Source organism: Lutra lutra, chromosome 7, assembly GCF_902655055.1.
Source record: "Lutra lutra chromosome 7, mLutLut1.2, whole genome shotgun sequence".
NCBI lineage: Eukaryota > Metazoa > Chordata > Mammalia > Carnivora > Mustelidae > Lutra > Lutra lutra.
The window spans coordinates 62,684,713-62,703,317 of record NC_062284.1 but is presented as its reverse complement, the minus strand read 5'-3'; the positions used below and the strand labels follow the sequence as shown (position 1 = coordinate 62,703,317).

Here is an 18,605-nt window from a genome sequence, read left to right as displayed (position 1 = left end):
CCCTCCTGTAGGGTTATTCTCCTTGTACTTCATCCACGCTGCACATACTGCTGCAGCAAACATCCTAGAGAACCCACCAAGGAAGGCAGGAGACTGTGAAGGTTAAGAGGGAAGGCTCTGGAACCAGCCCACATGGGTTTGAATCCCAGCTCTGCCCTATACCTGCCTGCATGTGGGGAACAATATTAACACCTCCACCACAGGGTGGTTGAAAGAACAGAAATGGTTTCAGATAAATAAAATTACTTCTGATGGTGTCTGGCATGTAATAGGTAGTCAGTGAGCGTTAGCTACCATTGACAGCAATTAGGAACCATGCTCCATCCTAGGCATGGGGGATCCAGGTGTAAGAAGATGGCCAAGGTCTCTGCTTCTGAGGAACTAATTCTAGATACTATGAATAGCAGAGAATAAGGAGGGTTTTTTGATGGCAAGCAATAGGGTGAGAGGTGAGGCATCATATTCAGTGGCCAAAGAAAGCCTCATTGTAGTGGTTACCTCTGAGCTAAGACCCAAGGGCAAAGACGGATCCACCCTCAAGAGCAAGACTGCCTCAGGCTGTGGTCTCAAAGGGCAGGAGCTTCAACACTCACCTCAGAACTCATCACAGACAGATGGCTGTTTAAATGTCCACCCCCCCCCAACTTTTTAAGACTAATAATACATGGGGGGATATTTTGATCCTTCCTTGTCTTCATATTAGTCAACCACCAGGAATCACGTGGCCAGGTCTTAAACTGTCCTCTCACTCAAGTCATTAACTCTTGTGGGCCTGGAACCAAGTCAAGAAGGCCTTATGGGGGGGCACCTGGATGGCTCAGTGGGTTAAGCCTCTGCCTTCGGCTCAGGTCATGATCTCAGGGTCTTGGGATCGAGCCCCGCATCAGGCTCTCTGCTCAGCAGGGAGCCTGCTCCCCTCTCTCTCTCTGCCTACCTCTCTGCCTACTTGTGATCTCTCTCTCTCTCTCTCTCTCTGTCAAATAAATAAATAAATCTTAAAAAAAAAAGAAGGCCTTATGGGTGCTGACATGTTTTTACTAATTGCTTCTGCTGGATTTCCTGCTTTGCTGAACCTCTTCTTGAGACTTTTGGTTTTCTTTTCCTACTCCCTTGAAGGACCTCTCTTTTGTTCTCTGAAGTCACTGTCTCCCTGACAGGAAATGCACTTTAGTGAGCGAAATACATAGTGGTATTAAGTGGAATAAAAAGCAAACCTGAGTCTCCAAAGGAGAATGAGTTTTCTCTGTGCACTGCAACCTCAGGCAAGGAGAGGAAGACATCTCCTTCTTCCTCTTCCCCTTTCCTTCCCAAACCAAGATCCAGCCTGGGTAAAGGGAGAATTGACTTGGCTGCCCTTAGGAACTATGTTTCCAGCTGTGAACAGCAGCCAGGAAAAGGCTGCCCCCAGTCCTGTTCCTTTCTGTGGAAGTGATGGTGCTGTTCACTGCCTTCTTTGGGAATCTGATCTTTCAGGGTGGAATGGCCACTGGGCTCTATACATGGGGTGGAGAAGCTTCCTTCAGAGGTCTTGCAGTTCCTGGTATGAATACGTCAGACCCCTCAGGAACAGAGAAGATGCAATCCGTTTCCACCAGTATCTAGGCCAGTTTTCAAATTTTTGACTATGACCCACAGTTCACATCATGACCCAGTTACACATAAAATTACACTTGCTCTCCTTATGTGTGATACATTGTGATATTTTCTATTTTAAAAAATATTGGTCACATTTACCTAAATTTATTTTCTAACTACTAATGGATTGGACCTGATTTAAAAAAAAAATGCTATCAAGTAACCCAAAAGCATCTGTCTTAGATCTTGCCCTGACTTTTCTGGTTCTAATAATGTAATTATTTAAGTGCCTAAGTTACATCAAGAAGTTAAAAACTTTGTACTATTCGATCCACTAATATAGCTTTGAATCTACCTCAAGGAAAGAAGGTTATAAGAAGAGGGATCAAAGGATCAACAAGAACATTGTTTTTAGCCAAAAGTTTAACAAATTTGTGGGAAAGATGCAAATATTAAATTTGGATTTGCTTTAGACTGTGAAAGACATTTTTAAAAGATTTTATTTATTTATTTGGTAGAGAGAATGAGCTAGAAATCACAAATAGGGGAAGGGGAAGGGGGAGAGGGAGAAGGAGGCTCCCAACTGAGAAGAGAGCCCAATGAGGGACAGGCTTGATTCCAGGATCAGGGATCATGACCTGAAACAAAGGCAGATGGCTTAACTGACTGAGCCACCCAGGCACCCTTCTGTAAAACATATTTAAATACCTAATCCACTTTCTTCATGTGAAGTATTAGATGTAGTCACAGGTAGTTGAACAACTATACTTAAAGAATATTTCCTAATAGCTCAGCATTAACCTGGAAGAAAGCTCTAACATGACTCCATTGGCTTCTGACTTAAGCCCTAATGTTTAGAACCATCTTATTACCAGTGACTGGAAGAAGAGCTGGAAAACAGTTTAGGCAATCCTCGGATGGTGTTTGAGTGAAAGAATTGAAATTCAAGAAGTCCAGCCAGGTGGGAAAGATGAGCTGAAACTAGCAAAGTGAACTTATTTAGTAAAAACATAAAGAATATATGTGGCAGTTTGGGGGCACCTGGGTGGCTCAGTCAGTTAAGTGTCTGCCTTCAGCTCAGGTCCTGATCCTGGAGTCCTGGGACGGAGTCTGCATCGAGCCCGGCATCAGGCTCCCTGCTCAGAGGGAAGTCTGCTTCTCCCTCTGCCCCCCACCTTGTTGCTCTCTCGCTTTCAAATAAATAAATAAATCAATAAAATATTTTTTTAAAAAAAGAATATATGTGGAAGTTCAAAATGTGAATGGCACAAAAACCAAGTAGGTGCCAACATTTGTTTTTCCTCTGGGATGCTGTTTGGCAGCATCCTTGGGCTCTATCCCAGTCGTGACCACAAAAATGCCTCCAGACATTGCTAAATTTCCCCCAGTGGACAGAATTTCTCCAGTGGAGAACCACTGAGATAAACTGATATGCTACTAGGGACAAAGGCTTAACAGATTTTCATTTACGGTAAGTGCAATAAATACCACCAGCAGAAATAACAAAGCAAATGCAGCCTGAGGCTGCGTTATTCCTAGCACTAAGAGCAATGAGGGATTACTGAGGGCTGACTCTCCACCTGCCACTACAATAAGGTCTTTCCACGTGAATCCTCACTCAATGCGCATGTGAACCCTACGGGGTGGGAATACCACAGTCTCCATTTCTCAGTGGAGGACTCTGATGTCTGGGGACATAAGTGACTTGCTCAAAGTCTCACAGCTGAGGTGGTGAGGGCCCATACTCCGGCCCACGGAGCTATGAGAGTCTTTAATCTGTATATTAGGTGTACACCTACAGGAGCATCCTGGGAAGAGTCAGTGCCCTCATACACATGGAATGTGGCTGACTGGTGAGAAATAAGCCACCCACCCAGGATCTTAAAGCCTGTAGCTGAGGTCCCAGCCTCCAGTCAACTCACTGACTTAATTCGTACAAAATTCTAATATGCTCTTTCTTCTATCAGTAGGACAATAGAGTAACTTTTGGAAAGACTGTCAATAAAAGTGGTTAATAGTACATGGTGGCCCTTCAAGGGTTAAGTTTTAGTGCTGTAGAAACATTTCTCTTCCTGGGGCCCTAATTCTTAAGCCCTGTAGCTCTGGGGTCCAGGGGCAGAGGTCACTAGGATCACAGTCTTCCCACTCCAGGGTCAGGTCCTGCTACATTGCCCTCCGAGGCTAGGCTGTGAAACTAGGAGGCAGAGTGGCAGAAGGGCTAAGGTCTGGACGGAATCCTACCTAAGATAGAGCCAGGAAGCCGCAGCTGGGTAATGACTGGTCTCCTCCTTGCCCCCCTCCAGTGGCAGCCTTGGAGCTCAGGTCTGTGGATCTGCAAAGCCCGAGGAACAACAAAGAGCATCACACCCAGGAGATGGGCCTGAGGCGGCTCATCGTTCGACGGGGCCAGTCCTTTGGGCTCCGACTACATTTCAACCAACCCTTTCACTTTGGGACAGACTATCTCACCTTCGTGGCCGAGACTGGTGAGTTTACCTGGCCCCAAGGCAAAACTCACCTATAGGGCTCCCACCTCTCCTTTCTGAGTGCTCCCTCCCCTCTCCTTTCTTGGGATCCCCAGGGCCCTGTAAGTGATGTTAAGGAAAGATTTGGCCAACTCAGCAAACTGCAGTTGTAATAGTAATAGCTGATTTTTCCATATGCAACAGGTGCTGTGCTCAAACTTCATACATATTATTTCATTTAATCCCCATGATGAGAGTTTCAGGTGGGTAGAATTATGATCCCATTTTACAGATAAAAATACTGAGGCCCACAGGTCATAAGTGGCTTGCCCAAAGACACCCAGTGGCAATAAAAGCCTTAAGCCAAAAAGATTAGCAAGGAGGTGAGGGTCCTCTCAGTCTTCCTGGAATCACGTCACATAGATTTTAAAACCTCACTCTGGGGTCATTCTCTCCCACACAGGACCGATGCCCAAGGAGTTACTGGGAACCCGAGCCACCTTCTCTCTCACCCAGGCTCGAAAAGGAAATGTCTGGAGCGCCTTTGACTTCACCATTGACACCAACTCGCTCTTAGTCTCCCTTTTCACGCCAGCCAACGCAGTCATTGGTCCCTACACTTTGAAGCTAGAGATCTCCCAGGGTCAGAGTCACAGTGTGGTTCACCCACTGGGGACTTTCATCCTGCTTTTTAACCCTTGGAATGCAGGTACGACTTGCTCACGGGAGGTAATGCTAACCTGAAACACTGGGAATGCTCAGTGAGGTTCTTCTGAGAAAACCCAGAAGATACAAGTCAACTATCTATGGCATATATTACCATGTGCTCACTAAAAACCATCTTTACCAAAAAAACAAAACAAAACAAAACCCAAAAAAACCTAATGGCATGATGAAAATGTTCATGGTGTGAGGTTAAGTGAAATAGATTAGGAAATGGAACACAGTAGGACCTTAATTGTATACGTGGAGAGAAAGAATGGCTGGGATACACCAATTGTAACGGTGGGTATCTCTGAGTGGGAGGACTGAGTGATTTTCATTATCTTCTTTCCATCATCTGTATTTTCCAGATCTCTACAAGAAGCTTTCCACTTTTACCATCAGCAAATGATAATGATTATTTTAAAGGGACTGATTCTATCACTGGCCTCTAGAAAAGCAAAGTCGATTTTTAAAGGGTCCAGTCTTGATTTCTCTTGCCATCAACACGTTTGTTCCCCTGTTTTCCAGCAGGACGCTGTCATTGCTGTCTTATCTCTTCATTACTTTTTGTTTTCTGCCCCCTCCACTCCTTAACCACTCAGAGGACGATGTCTACCTGCCAAGTGAAATACTGCTACAGGAGTATATCATGATGGACTATGGCTTTGTTTACAAGGGTCATGAAAGATTCATCACCACCTGGCCCTGGAACTATGGGCAGGTAACCCTGTCACGGAAAGTGGTCCTGGGGCGGGTCTCCTGAAGCTGGTTCTTAATCAACTCTATTAGCTCACAAAGGGCTACTAACAAAAGTCAGGGTGTGTGGCACCTGCCGGTTTCTCATCCAGTAAGAGAGGGTAAGGAAGGAAGGGGAGATATCTTTCAAGGTTTTGGTTTTTGTTTCAAGATTTTTTAAAGTAACCTCTACACCCAACATGGGGCTCAAACTTACAACCCAGAGATCAAAAGTGGCATGCTCCACTGACTGAGCCAGCCAGGCGCCTCTCAAGTTTTTAATAATTTACATAAAAAACTACAAACATAATCCAAGTAGACAGGCTACTAAAATTAACCTATCTCTCAAGTTTAATAGTGAGCAATTTATGGTGAACCTGATTCCATCTACACCAGGGGTTTGCAAACTAGAGTCCACTGACTGTTTTTATATGGTCCTTGAGTTAAGAATGGTTTTCATATTTTTAAGTTGTTGAAAAAGAACCAAAAAAATTTTTTGATGTGAAAGTTATATGAAGTTCAAACTTTGGTGTCCATAAATAACATTTCATGGGAACATAGCCACACTCATTCATTTACATATCATCTATGGCTGTGTTAATGTTACAGTGGCAGAGTCAAGTAGCTAAGACAGAGATCCCACAGCCTGCAAAACCTAAAGTACTTACTATCTGGTCCTTTACAGAAAAAGTCTGCCCATCCCTGCTGTCCCCGTCCCTCCCAACTCATCACTGGAATTTTTGGAAGGAAATTGTAGATACTGTATCATTCAGTCCAGTAATACTTCTGTTTATAGCTCTAAAAGATGATGACTCTTTTTGAGAAAAACTAAACAATACATTATCATAACTGAAAAAATGAACAGCAATTTCTTTAATAATATCCAATATCCAGTCAGTATATAAACTTTGTTTATATATTTTTGCTTTGGGACCTTTGGCTCTGGGCAACTTTCCCACTCCCACCACCAGCCATGACTGATGTACTTTTTGCCTCCCTCCCACTAACATCTCAGCCCCCTCCATACTCACCAGGAGGGTAGTGGGGAGAGAGCAGGGGGCCTTGCCCTGTTCTCCCTCTGTGACAACTTGTGTAATTTTTTGAAACTGAAACAAATACCAGTGCATCTGGCAGACAAAAGGGTTGCAGCATGTGTTGCTTTACATGCTATAAACGTATGTCATGAGTTTACACTGGCTTCTCCTGGGCTCCCAGCTTCAGCTGAACTCCTCTACCTGATTTCCAGGATTCCCACACTCTGCCTCCTCTCCTTTCATGGCTGACCCTGTTTTTATCCATCTGATCTTTCCTACTCCCTCATGTCCTCCAGAAACAAGGATCTCTAAACCCTTTAGAGATTAGAAACTAATCTCTAAACCCTGTCCTTGAAACCAAACTCAAAGACCTCTACCCTGCTCTCTTCCCATCCATCTAGTCCTTCAAAGCCCCCTGGCACCAATGGCCTTCTCTGATCTCTTGGTCAACAGGGATCTCTCACCTCTGAATTCTGTTTGCCTTTTTCCACCAGAGCCACACAGTTCATTTTTCAGAATTCTTTATCTCATACATTCCCAATTTGATTTGTAAGCTCTTTGAAGGTAGGACTTTGTCTAGTACTTAACCCCCAACCCCAGCACATATACCCCATCCCTCAAAGTCTATGTCACTGACTTGATGTTTCAGGATAATGGACATTTATACTCTTCTCTTTTCTCTCCCTTGAAATCACTTGGAAGTTTGAAGAGGACATCATAGATATCTGCTTCGAGATCTTGAACAAGAGCCTGTACTTCTTAGAGAACCCGTCCAAAGACTACTCTCAGCGGAATGACCCAGTGTACATCTGCAGGGTGGTGAGCGCCATGGTAAGGACAGCTCTCCCACCTCTGTCTGAGGATGAGCTGAGCTTCCCTGGGGCACTGTAGAAATGCACCTGTCTGGCCTTTGCAGATCAACAGCAATGACGACAGCGGTGTGCTACAGGGGAACTGGGGAGAGGACTACTCCAGGGGGGTCAGCCCGCTGGAGTGGAATGGCAGTGTAGCCATCCTGCGGCAGTGGTCAGCCAGGGGCAGGCAGCCTGTGAAGTATGGGCAGTGCTGGGTCTTTGCAGCTGTAATGTGCACAGGTGAGTGGTGGGGAGATGGGGATGCAGGGTCATGCATTTGATTTTCGTGATAACCCTTTGAGGTTGGGCTCTGATGATCTCCATTTTCACATAAGTTAACTGTGGCTTGTTGGTAGCCCCCCAGCTAAGGAATGATGTACATGTGACCCTGAACCAGCATAGACTGAGGAGTCTTGCGTGTTTGCCTAGGAGGGAGGCTGACCTGTTGCAATCATCCGGCAGATGGACTATTAAAATGGTCACCTGGAGAGAGAAGCTTGTGGTCTCAAAGTGGAGGCAAAGGCAGCTCCTTTCTACCACAGTCAGGCTTCTCAGCTCCAGGGGAGCCTGGAATCAGGTACAGGATGGGGGAAGCTTGAGGTGCAAGCAGACGGTCTGGGAAAGCCTGGTCTCACCTGTGGGCAGAGCTGGCAGCTACCAAATACTTTTCGGAGGGATTCTTGAGGAGTTACAATTGGAGGTTTGCTACTTGGCCAACTACCTGCATGAAGCATCGACGTTTTATGCATGATTGTTTATTACAATTTAGTACAAAGGCATTGATTGGATTATCTGTGAAGGTGAGGGAAAGACAGAATATTGAGGTGCCTTCCTGTCTTCCCCCATGCAAGGAAGAGTGTACCCATTACATTGTGGGGCTCAGTCAGTGTTTGCTGAATGAATGGACTGGCTCTCAGTTGGAGGAACATAGATCAGGGAAGACAGAGACAGAGGCTAAAGACAAAGTTCTAAATTTTTCTGACAGGGACAGCATAGCTTGGCAGTTAGGTATGGGCGTTGCAGACAGAGGAGATGTTCAAATCAAGTGACCAAATCAAGTGACCTCATTTTGCTCTTCCATTTTCCCATTTTCCCTGAAAAATGCTCAGCACAGCATCAGAATTTAGTATGGCCACATGCCTGGCCTGGGAAGTCCCTGGGTAGGCAGGTGTCATGGAGGAGGGCTTGGGCCCTTAGATACTGGGATGAGAGGATGAGATCTAGGTCGGCATCCTTACTCCACGTTGAAGCCTCTCCTTACTCCCAGGCCCTAGAGCCCTGGGGCCACTGAGTGAGGGGACAGCTGCTCCCATCAGACAGCCTCTGGCCACTTGCAGCCCTGGTTTAGCTGTCATCCCTGCAAAGGGTGACAGGCCCAGAAGCTGTGCTGGGCATAGACAGGTGACTTGTGAACAGGTGACTGGCTCCCTCTGGGGTTGAATCAATCAAAATATTGATCAATCTCAATAGTTCTCTTACTTTTCTTACTTATTATCCTCCCAGCAGCCTCAGGAAGCACCCTTTGCTCCTCCTGAACAAGGGAGAGGTAGAGGAAACCTCTGCTTAAACTCCTCATCTAAACTCTTTGCCTTGCTGGCTGAGGTGGGGCCCTATGTCCCAAAGGCACATCTGGCTCTTGATTTTGGGCAGATGTGTGTGTGTGTGTGTGTGTGTGTGTGTGCGCGTGTGCGTGTGTATGTGTGTATCTGCTTTGAATGAGTAGATCTTAACCACTTGACATGAAATTTTAACTCAGCTTTAAAAAGCCTTTATAGAGGACATTAGGAGAACGAAGGGAAAAATGAAGGGGGAGAATCAAAGGGGGAGACAAACCATGAGAGACTGTGGACTACAGGAAACAAAGAGTTTCAGCGGGGAGGGGGTGGGGGATGGGTTAACCCAGTGCTGGGTATTAAGGAGGGCACATACTGCATGGAGCACCGGGTGTTATATGCAAACAGTGACTCATGGAACACTACATCAAAAACTAATGATGTACTGTATGGTGACTAACATAACAATAAAAAAATAATAATACAGAAAATAAAAAGGCTTTATTGTACTATCCTGAGAAGCCACAAGAGGGTGGTGTTGCCTTGTCAAAGATCGTTGTTGCCTCTGTACCTGCAAGTTCCCTTTGTCCCTGAGGTTTTCTGCTTAACCTCTGTTAAGTCTATATTGCCCTTCTATCCTTTCTCTGATTTCTTTCTTACCTCCTCCAAACCCTGTATTTCAGTAAATCAGCTGGTCCAATTCCTTATTTTGTTACACACAAGGAGACTAAGAGCCAGAGAAGTTAAGTCACCTACTGATGGTCACACAGCTTTTCTCCTGAAACTGGCCACAGCATAAGGCCTAAAATTTCTTATTCTTTTGAATTAGCAAATATTTCACGTTCTCTGTTTTTAATGTGGAAAGCTCCTGAATGAAAAAAAAGCCCTAAATGATAAACTGAGTTGCTTATTGTTGTTTTAAGTTACCTTCACATGATTTCTTTCTCCTAGTGGGATGGAGACCTTCAGTGGGGCAGGTAGGCAGCAGGGTTCTGGGCCTGGGTTCAGTGCCCTGAGAATAAAGGAGTTACAGGTATGGATCTGCAAGAATCTTGGCCTTCTTTCTGTCCTTCAGCTTAAAACTTAGAAAGGATGCCTGGGAAACCAAAGATTCTACTTGAAATGGACTCAGTGATTCTCCACACTTTCCTTCTCTTTAGTAATGAGATGTTTAGGTGTTCCAACCCGTGTGGTTTCCAGTTTTCGTTCTGCACACAACATGGATGGGAACTTAACCATTGACACCTACTATGACCAAAATGCAGAGATGCTGCCAACTCGGAAGCGAGACAAAATATGGTAAGGGGACACAGTCTCAAACAGATCTCTGCTCCATCTCAGGACGGGCAGGGAAACTCTGACACACTGCTCTCTGGTCTTGAGGCAGTATCACCCTTCCCTTTGTGGCTGTTGCCCAGAGAGTAATTCCCCCACCTAGGAGTCTGTTCTGGCTAATTAGGTCATCACATCACACTCATTTCAGAGATAGAAGACTATGGGGTAACATTCCAGAGCCCAATCTTAATGAATAGATTGTGTGGTCTGTGAATACTGATCTCAAAACCTGCATGCCTCTTACTCCTCCTTTTTTGAGCCATTCTGTCTGTGCCATTCTCTGCTTGCCTTCTTGGGCCTGGACTTGCTGTCTTTGCCTACTTGCTCAGTCTCTCCTTCTTCTTCCTCTACCTACCCCACTCTCATTGCTCGCATGTGAGCGTGCATGTGTACGTGCGAGTGTATCTCTGTGCATCCCTTCATTTCTGTATCTCTCATCTCTTCCCCTGGCTCCTCTTTCCTCTGCTCTACTTCAGATCTGATTTTCCGGTTTTCCTTTCCAGCTAGTTTCCAGGTACGATCTTTGAGTTGTGTGAGAACTAGCGGCTATCCTTGGAGCCCCTCCCTCTCTGAGCTCCTAGAGGATGAAACATCCCCCGTTCAGTCAGCAGTGGTGTATCTGGGAAGGTGCGATCACAGAATTACGTCGAATTCTGTGTATGAACGCACAGTTGGAATCTAATCCTGAGGAAACATCAGACAAGTTCAAAATGAGGATCACTCTGGCAAATAAATAAACACTGTATTTCAAATGTCAGTGTAATACAACAAAGGCTGAGGAACCCCTCCAGATCCAAGCAAACAAAGGGCCTTGCCCAACTAGATGCCTGTGATCCTGGACCAGGCAGAAATGAATGTCATAAAGGGCATCACTAGGTCAATTGACAAAACTGAAATTGTATCAGCAGTAAATGTATGAGGTTGATAACTGTACATGATTATGTAGGAGAAGATCTCTAAGAAAGTATACACCGAAGTAAAAAACAAAGGGGACAAATGTATTTATCATCTTCACATCCATACTGAAACAAAGCGAATGATAAAGCAAATGGGCAAAATGTTAATGATAGATGAATTGGGTAGATGGGTATTTTTTGTACTACACTTGCAACTTTACTGTAAGTTTGAAATGACTTCTAAATAAGTTAAAAAAAAAGGCGGGGCATGAATATAATTAAAACATAATAGCTTTGTGCAGTGCCAGATGGTAGCTAGATTTTTCATGGTGATCGCTTCATAACTGATATAAATGTTAAATCGCGTTTTTGTACACCTGAAACTAATACAATATTGTATGTCAGCTACACTTTAATTAAAAAACTGATATAAATTACAGGATTCAGTATAGTGTCCAATACCTGGCAAATCTTCTGAAATAAATCCTCATCTTCTTCCTCTTTTCTGTAGGAATTTCCACGTCTGGAATGAGTGCTGGATGATCCGGAAAGATCTCCCACCAGGATACAATGGTTGGCAGGTTCTGGACCCCACTCCCCAGCAAACCAGCAGTGGTGAGTGAGGGGCCCTGTGGAAGGGTCTGGGCTCTGTGCAGAGGCTGGTCAGGCACTGACCACATGAGCAGGAGGCCAGAAAGGAGCAGTATTTTTCTTACTTTGTCGCCTTCAGCTGGGTGACCTAGAGGAGTAACAGGACCTCTCAGTTGCTTCCTCACCTGTAAAGTAGGGAAGATGATGATACTTCACAGGGTGGCTGTGAGGATTGGGTGAATTTGTGGGAATCTGAGAGCACTCTGTGGATGTGGGTCTTCTCCATCCCATCTCCCTGCCTGTCCCTGCCGCCCTACCCCTCAACAGCCACCCCAGTCCACATGCTGGCAGCTGGCAGCTGTCCTCAACTTCTGTTCCCTCCACAGGGCTGTTCTGCTGTGGCCCTGCCTCTGTGAAGGCCATCAGGGAAGGGGAGGTCCACCTGCCCTATGACACCCCATTTGTGTATGCCGAAGTGAATGCTGATGAAGTCATTTGGCTCTTTGGGAATGGCCAGGCCCAGGAAATCCTGGTCCATAACACCAGTTCCATCGGGAAGGAAATCAGCACCAAGATGGTAGGGTCAGATCAGCGCCAGAACATTACCAGCTCCTACAAGTATCCAGAAGGTGCTTGGGGCCCTGGGGACTCACCCTGAGGTGGGGGGTGGGTAAAATCTCCTTTGCATGCCTCCCGGTGAGGATGGCTTGCTCCTGTTAAAACCCAGCCTGATCACCTCCTCCTCATGGCAAACTCCCAGGGGCTTTCCTGGACCCTGGCCATGTGGCCCTAGAGTTGTTAGATTGAGCAAATAAAAGTAGAGGGTATCCAGGTAAATCTGAATCCCAGATAAATTCAAATAAGCAAATATTTTATTAGTATAAGTGTGTTCCAAATATAGTATGCGATATATCTAAACTGAAAACAATTCATTGTGTATCTGAAATTCAAAATTGAATGTCCTTTATTTTACTTGAAACTCTGTCCTAGGGTCATATCATGATCTCATTATGTCAAGACAGTAGGGGGGTGGATGCTTAAGGAAGCAAAGGATGCCTGGCTTGTGGAAGGGAGTAGACGTCCCTGCGAAGAAGGCCAGGGGGAGTCAGACACCCTGAGTACCAACCAAGGTCCTGCTGTGTAAGCCTAGCCTAGTTCTTACCATCACTGTGCCTCCACTTCCTCATCTATAAAATGGGTTAATGGCACCTTCAAGGGCTGTTGTGAGGGCAGGAGAGTAGATGCACAGAAAACACTTGGAGCAATGCCTCTGGTACATAGCAGCTATATAGAGAGAAGTCCACAGTTTGGGGTGAGGTGGGATTCAGCCTGAATGTTGAGTAGCCGCCAGGAGCAAGAGATGAAGATCCATTTAGAAGACATGAGCATGTATTTTAGAAGTGAGGATGCTGGCAGGGGAAGAAGTCTCTGGCTTTGATGACAGTGGCAATACTGATGACAAAGAACCATGCTGGGTGCTTATGTTCAGCAACTCATGTAACTCACCATTTTGGCCACTCTAGGAGGCAAGGAGCTATACTTGGGTTATAGATGAAAGGACTGAGCACCCAGAGATTAAGGGACTGTGCCTGAGCAAGGACTTGAACCCAGCACCGAGCACTGGCAATCCCCATGTTCTCAGCCATGATACTGTCCTGTCTCCTGCTGCAGCTCTTCACATGGTTGGGGCTTTGGGAGGGGAGCTGAGAGTTTTGGGGGTGGCTAGCTTCCCAAAGGAGGCCCCTGGTCTCTCAGTCTCTCCTCACTGGCTCTTCTTTTGGCCAGGATCCCCTGAGGAGCGATCTGTGTTCATGAAGGCTTCCCGGAAAATGCTGGCCCCAAGAAGGGCCTCTTCCCCTTTCCTAGATCTGCTGGGCTCTGGGGGCCCTGAGGACCAGCCCGCACAGCTGCAGCTTCACCTGGCCAGGACCCCCGAGTGGGGCCAGGACCTGATGCTGACACTGCGTGCCTGGAGGGTGCCAGACAGAGTCCACTCCAGGGAGTCCATCAGCCTGGCAGTGCGCTTCAGCGCCCAGGCCCTGTTGCACCAGGGTGGAACCCGGGAGCCTCTCTGGAGGCAAACGGTACACTTGAACCTGGATTTTGGGAAGGGTGAGTATGAGATAGGCCTGGAAAGTCGCCAAGAAGGATGGGAACCTTGGGGTCATGAATGAAGCTGGGTATGGTTCAGCCAGATTCCGTGGAGATCCCCGCACCCCAACACACCCACATGGCAGACAGTGAAGCTGCTGGTGGCAGGACATTGCATGTTATGAGCTGGACTCTGACACCATCCTGCCAGGGGAGACCCAACAGTGACCTCTGGTGGTGGTGGGTAGAGGGTAAGTGCTCTGAATCTCTTAGACACATGCACACAAACATACTTGCACACACATACAGACTCACGCACATATTCTCTCTCACACACACACATACTCTCTCTCTCTCCCTCTCTCTCTTTCCAGACTCCTCAAGGTGTCTTTTGTCTGTGCTTAGAGATACAGTTGCCGCTCTTACTACCCTACGACAATTACAGAAACAAGCTGACAGATGAGAAACTGATCCGGGTGTCTGGCATTGCCAAGGTGGAGGCTACAGGGAGGTCCATGCTGGTCCTAAAAGACATCTCTCTGGAGCCTCCTCACTTGTCTATTGAGGTAAGGTGTCTAGACAGAGATGGAGCCTGGGGGCCCTCTGACTCACCCAATCCAGGGCTTGGGCTCCAGCAGTGAACAGAACATAGTCACTGCCTCAGACACCAAATATATGATTAAAGCCCAGTATGATGTTATCTCATACCCTGCAAAGTGCAGGGCAGGGTGAAAGCCTTCTCAGAGGAGTGATATTTTGGGGGGGCTACACAGGAAGACACTGTACAGAGAAATGAGATGGAGATGAAGGCATTTTAAGCAAGGAAAAAGCTTGGCAGAGGCGGACAGACAGGAGAGGCATGGCTAGGAGATGGAGTTGAGGAGTTGGATTTGAGAAAAAACACAAGTCAAATTCCAAAGGTGACTACAGATATTAATATAAGTGTGACAGGGAAGAGGGAAAACAAATGAAAGATGAGGCTCGGACTTTGAACTCGAAGATCGTGTTGCTGGCAAGTAATTACATGAGGAAGGAACACAGGTAGAAGAAAGGTCAATGGAAGCAGAAATGTTCCCCATCTCCTATTACCAGGGTTTTTCTTCCCTTGAAGCCTCCTTTCCCCAGCCCCACACCCCATTCTGAAGGACTTGCCCTCTGCCTAGTCCCAGGCTGGCTTTGCCCCTGCTGGATCTGTTAACAGCATGCTCTACCCCACCCAGAGCAAGAATTGAGTGGCTCCACATCATAAACCACCTGGCCCTGCTGTCAGGTGGTCAGACCATGATGTGGCAGACAGTGGGCAGTGCAGACACAGCGTGGTGCTGAGGTGAGCGCCCTGCCTGTTACCCAGAGCCCTGGTTCCCAACAAGATCCAGTGCAAACATATGGGATGCCGAGGAGACTATTAATTGGTCCCCACTGGTAAGGGACCTAAGGATGATCTGTACCACTAGGAGAGAAGCCAAAGACATTTTTACCCGTTCTACTTTGCTGCCCTCATTAGAGTACAAAGGGTTTGTTTCTTCCATTTGAATTTTAGAGAAGTCAGGATGTGTTCTTGTTTTCCCTTTTTTTTTTAAATTCTCTTTTGAGCCAGAACGTGTCCCAAGTTATGATCTGGGTGGTCAGAATTCATCTTAGTTCAACATTCATTTATCAAATATCCACCACTTGGCAGGAGATGAGCTAGGCACCAGCTCTAGAAGTGAGTAGGTTAGAATCCCTGCCTCTCACTCACAGGCCAAAGCTGTGCTGCCCTATGACACAGATTCCCATGGGATGCACAGAACACACCTGGAAAAACTCAGTGTTTCTAATGTCAGAGCAACGTGGGGAAAAGATCCTGTCCACAGTCTGGGACATCTGGGTCAGGTCCTGGCTCTGCTATATCATGTGACCTTGGCCTTGGAATAATATTGCTGATATAGCATATAGATGGCACATAGGACACCACTTCCTTACCCCCTTCCTGTGTCAGACACTACTAATCGATCACAACTCTATCTGACTCTGGATTTGTCCTCAGGAGTCTTTCCAACACACCATTTCTATCGGCCACGATTAACAGATTGGAGCTGGCCCTTAGGTCAAAATCAAATTGCCATCCTGAACCAGATGGTGGGGAGGGAAATAGATTTCTACGTGGTGCCAGTTCCTAGACGGTGGTGGCTTCCTTAAGCATTGTGACCTTCTAAGACAGGTCTGGATATGTGTTAACCTTAAATACTCTGGACTCACATTCTTCTCACCCTGCAGCGGTGTTACCACTCAGTAAGCAGTCCCTGGTGGTTAACAGTGGGATGGTGGAGTCAGGTGACTGAGCTGGAGTACAGAAATCAGGCCAGCTGACCACAATATCCCCACCTTCTCTCCACACAGGTGTCTAAAAGGGCGGAGGTGGGCAAGGCACTGAGGGTCCACATCACCCTCACCAATACCCTGACAGTGGCTCTGAGTAACTGCACCATGGTCCTAGAGGGAAGTGGCCTCATCGATGGGCAGATATCCAAGAAGTATGTACCATTTGTCTCATGCTGGTCTCTGACAAGGGGCACCTTGTGGGGTCACAGGATGGTCCTTCATCTCCTGGTTGGTGCCTATTCACCCCCGTTCACCCACTCTCCTTGGGGAAGGTTGAGCTTGGTGGTACTGAGGCATGGGAGGTGCTTACCCACCAAGAGGGGAAACCGGATCATCCTCCCCCCTCACCCCCACCCCCGACAGTTACTTAAAGCTTTAACAGGTTTTTTGACTTTCAGCATTGGGACGCTGGTGGCTGGACATACCATCCAAATTCAAGTGGACCTCTATCCCATCAAAACTGGGCGTCGCCAGCTGCAAGTCCTCATTAGCAGCAAAGAGATCAAGGAGATCAAGGGCTACAGGGACATCTTTGTGGCTGCCTCCAGGGCTTCTTGAGCCCTCCCCCACAACCCCTACCCTCCCAACTGCCCAGCCCCTCCCAGAGCTCCACCCCTCCTCTTGCTCCCTTCTTCATCCACCCCCCCCCACCAGCCCCTCCCCTCCTCCTCCTGAGGCCCTTCCTCACAGCCCCACCTTGGTGTTTTCTGCTCCTGAAGGTGTAATGTTATCTTTGTTCCTTCTCCGTCCTCTTCCCGGCCTGCCTGGGAGTGAATAAAACTCTGTTGGAACCGCTGTGCATCCTGGGAAAAGACAATGAAGCAGTCTTTATTTATCACCTGTGTTCTTTCTTCTCCACTAACAAGCTCCTTATTGCTACTGGATGGTCCTCCGGCCTGCCTGCCAGCTGTGTCGGCTGGGCCCTCCCTACTCTTCCTGTCTTCTTTCTCTTGCTTTAAGATTCCCCAATCACAAAATAAGCTTAATATGTTCCCCTCTAAGTCAGCTTCTCTGGAATCAAGGTTCCCAGGTCTCTCCATTTAAATTGTTTTAGCAAGCCTGCAGACAGAGGCAGGAGGGAGGTCAGTGGCCTGGGACGGCCCAGGGGCACAGGCCAGAGCTATCTGGCAGGACTTCTCTGCTGAGAGCATGGAAATGGCTGGGCTGGGCTCATGCAAAACCATTTGTACTCAGTCTAGATAATTGGGAAAGAGCAGAAAAGTGAAAAGAAACAAAAGAAAAAATAACAAACAGCTCCCTGTCCCAGAAGAAATCTCTGCTAACAGTTTGCGGTATATCTTTGTGTTCTTCCCCCCGCCACACACACACATTCATTATGCTTTTCAAGGATATCATTACATGGCTATCATCAAAAGATAAGAGATAACAAGTGTTGTCGAGGATGTGGAGAAAAAGGAACCCTCATGCACTGTTGGTGGGAAGGCAAACTGGTGCAGCCACTGTGGAAAACAGTATGGAGGTACCTAAAAAATGAAATATAGAACTACCTAGGATTCAACAATCCCATGTTTGGTACTTATCTGAAGGAAATAAAATCGCTATCTTGAGGAGATATTTTCACTCCCATGTTTATTGCAGTGTTATTGACAATAGCCAAGATATGGAAACAACCCAAGTGTCTGTCAGTGGATGAATGGACAAAGATGTATCTCACGCACATGCGTGCGTGCACACACACACACACACACAAATATTATTCAGTCATGAAAAAGAAAGGAAATCCTTCCATTTGCTCCAAAATGAATGGACTTTCACTTATGCTAAGTGAGAGATAAGTCAGACACGGAATGACAAATACATATCACTTGGAGTCTAAAAAAGCTGAACTCCTAGAAACAGAGAGTAGATTGGTGGTTACCAGGGGTTGGGGGTAGGGAACTGGGGAGATGTTAGTCGAAGAACTTCCAGTTGGTAGATGAATAAATTCTGGAGCTCTAATGGCATTGTGATTGTAGTTAACAATAGTGTATTATATACTCAAAGTTAACAAGAGACCCGATCTTAAATGTTCTTACCACAAAAAAGAAATAACTATGTGACATAATGGGTGTGTTAGTAACACTACTGTAGTAATAATATTAGATATAGAAATGTATCAGATCAACATGTCGTATACCTTAAACTTACACAATATTATACGCCAATTACCTCTCAGTCAAAAATAAAAAACAGTTATTATAAATTGGCATATTTCCATCATGGAAGATTTGGAAACTTCAGAAACACAAAAAACGAGATCCTCCTCCTGGAGGTTTTCAGGCATGGTCCCTTCATCCTTGCCACTCCTCACCCGCTTAGTGGCTTTGCTGGTTCACTTGGCACCTCTCCCCACCCTCTCCCCTCCTCCTCTCTCTTTTTTTAAAATTTATTTTGCGGGACGCCTGGGTGG

The 18,605-nt window shown here is 46.4% G+C and overlaps 2 protein-coding genes across 2 annotated transcripts in view; one reads left to right on the top strand and one right to left on the bottom strand.

The window, feature by feature from the left end:
• Positions 1-1,364: 1,364 nt before the first annotated feature.
• On the top strand, positions 1,365-16,950 carry TGM7 (transglutaminase 7). Its single transcript, XM_047737064.1, has 13 exons — positions 1,365-1,434; positions 3,879-4,061; positions 4,504-4,749; positions 5,348-5,466; positions 7,217-7,345; positions 7,431-7,608; positions 10,082-10,220; positions 11,664-11,767; positions 12,130-12,372; positions 13,529-13,855; positions 14,240-14,400; positions 16,214-16,347; positions 16,594-16,950. The coding sequence occupies exons 1-13, from the start codon at positions 1,365-1,367 to the stop codon at positions 16,751-16,753; spliced, it is 2,193 nt and encodes a 730-aa protein (XP_047593020.1). The 3' UTR covers positions 16,754-16,950.
• Positions 16,908-18,605, bottom strand: part of CCNDBP1 (cyclin D1 binding protein 1) — a 78,743-nt gene continuing 77,045 nt past the window's right edge. The window contains exon 12 of the mRNA XM_047737251.1: positions 16,908-16,998. Within this exon, the coding sequence (XP_047593207.1) occupies positions 16,923-16,998 (76 nt within the window). The 3' untranslated portion in view covers positions 16,908-16,922. The remainder of the gene's footprint in view (positions 16,999-18,605) is intronic.

Excerpts from the sequence above, each read along its gene's own strand:
- TGM7 (XM_047737064.1), top strand. The coding sequence starts at position 1,365 with ATGTTTCCAGCTGTGAACAGCAGCCAGGAAAAGGCTGCCCCCAGTCCT. Across the intron at positions 5,467-7,216 it reads GGCCCTGGAACTATGGGCAG|TTTGAAGAGGACATCATAGA; the intron begins GTAACCCTGTCA and ends ATCACTTGGAAG. Across the intron at positions 11,768-12,129 it reads TCCCCAGCAAACCAGCAGTG|GGCTGTTCTGCTGTGGCCCT; the intron begins GTGAGTGAGGGG and ends TTCCCTCCACAG.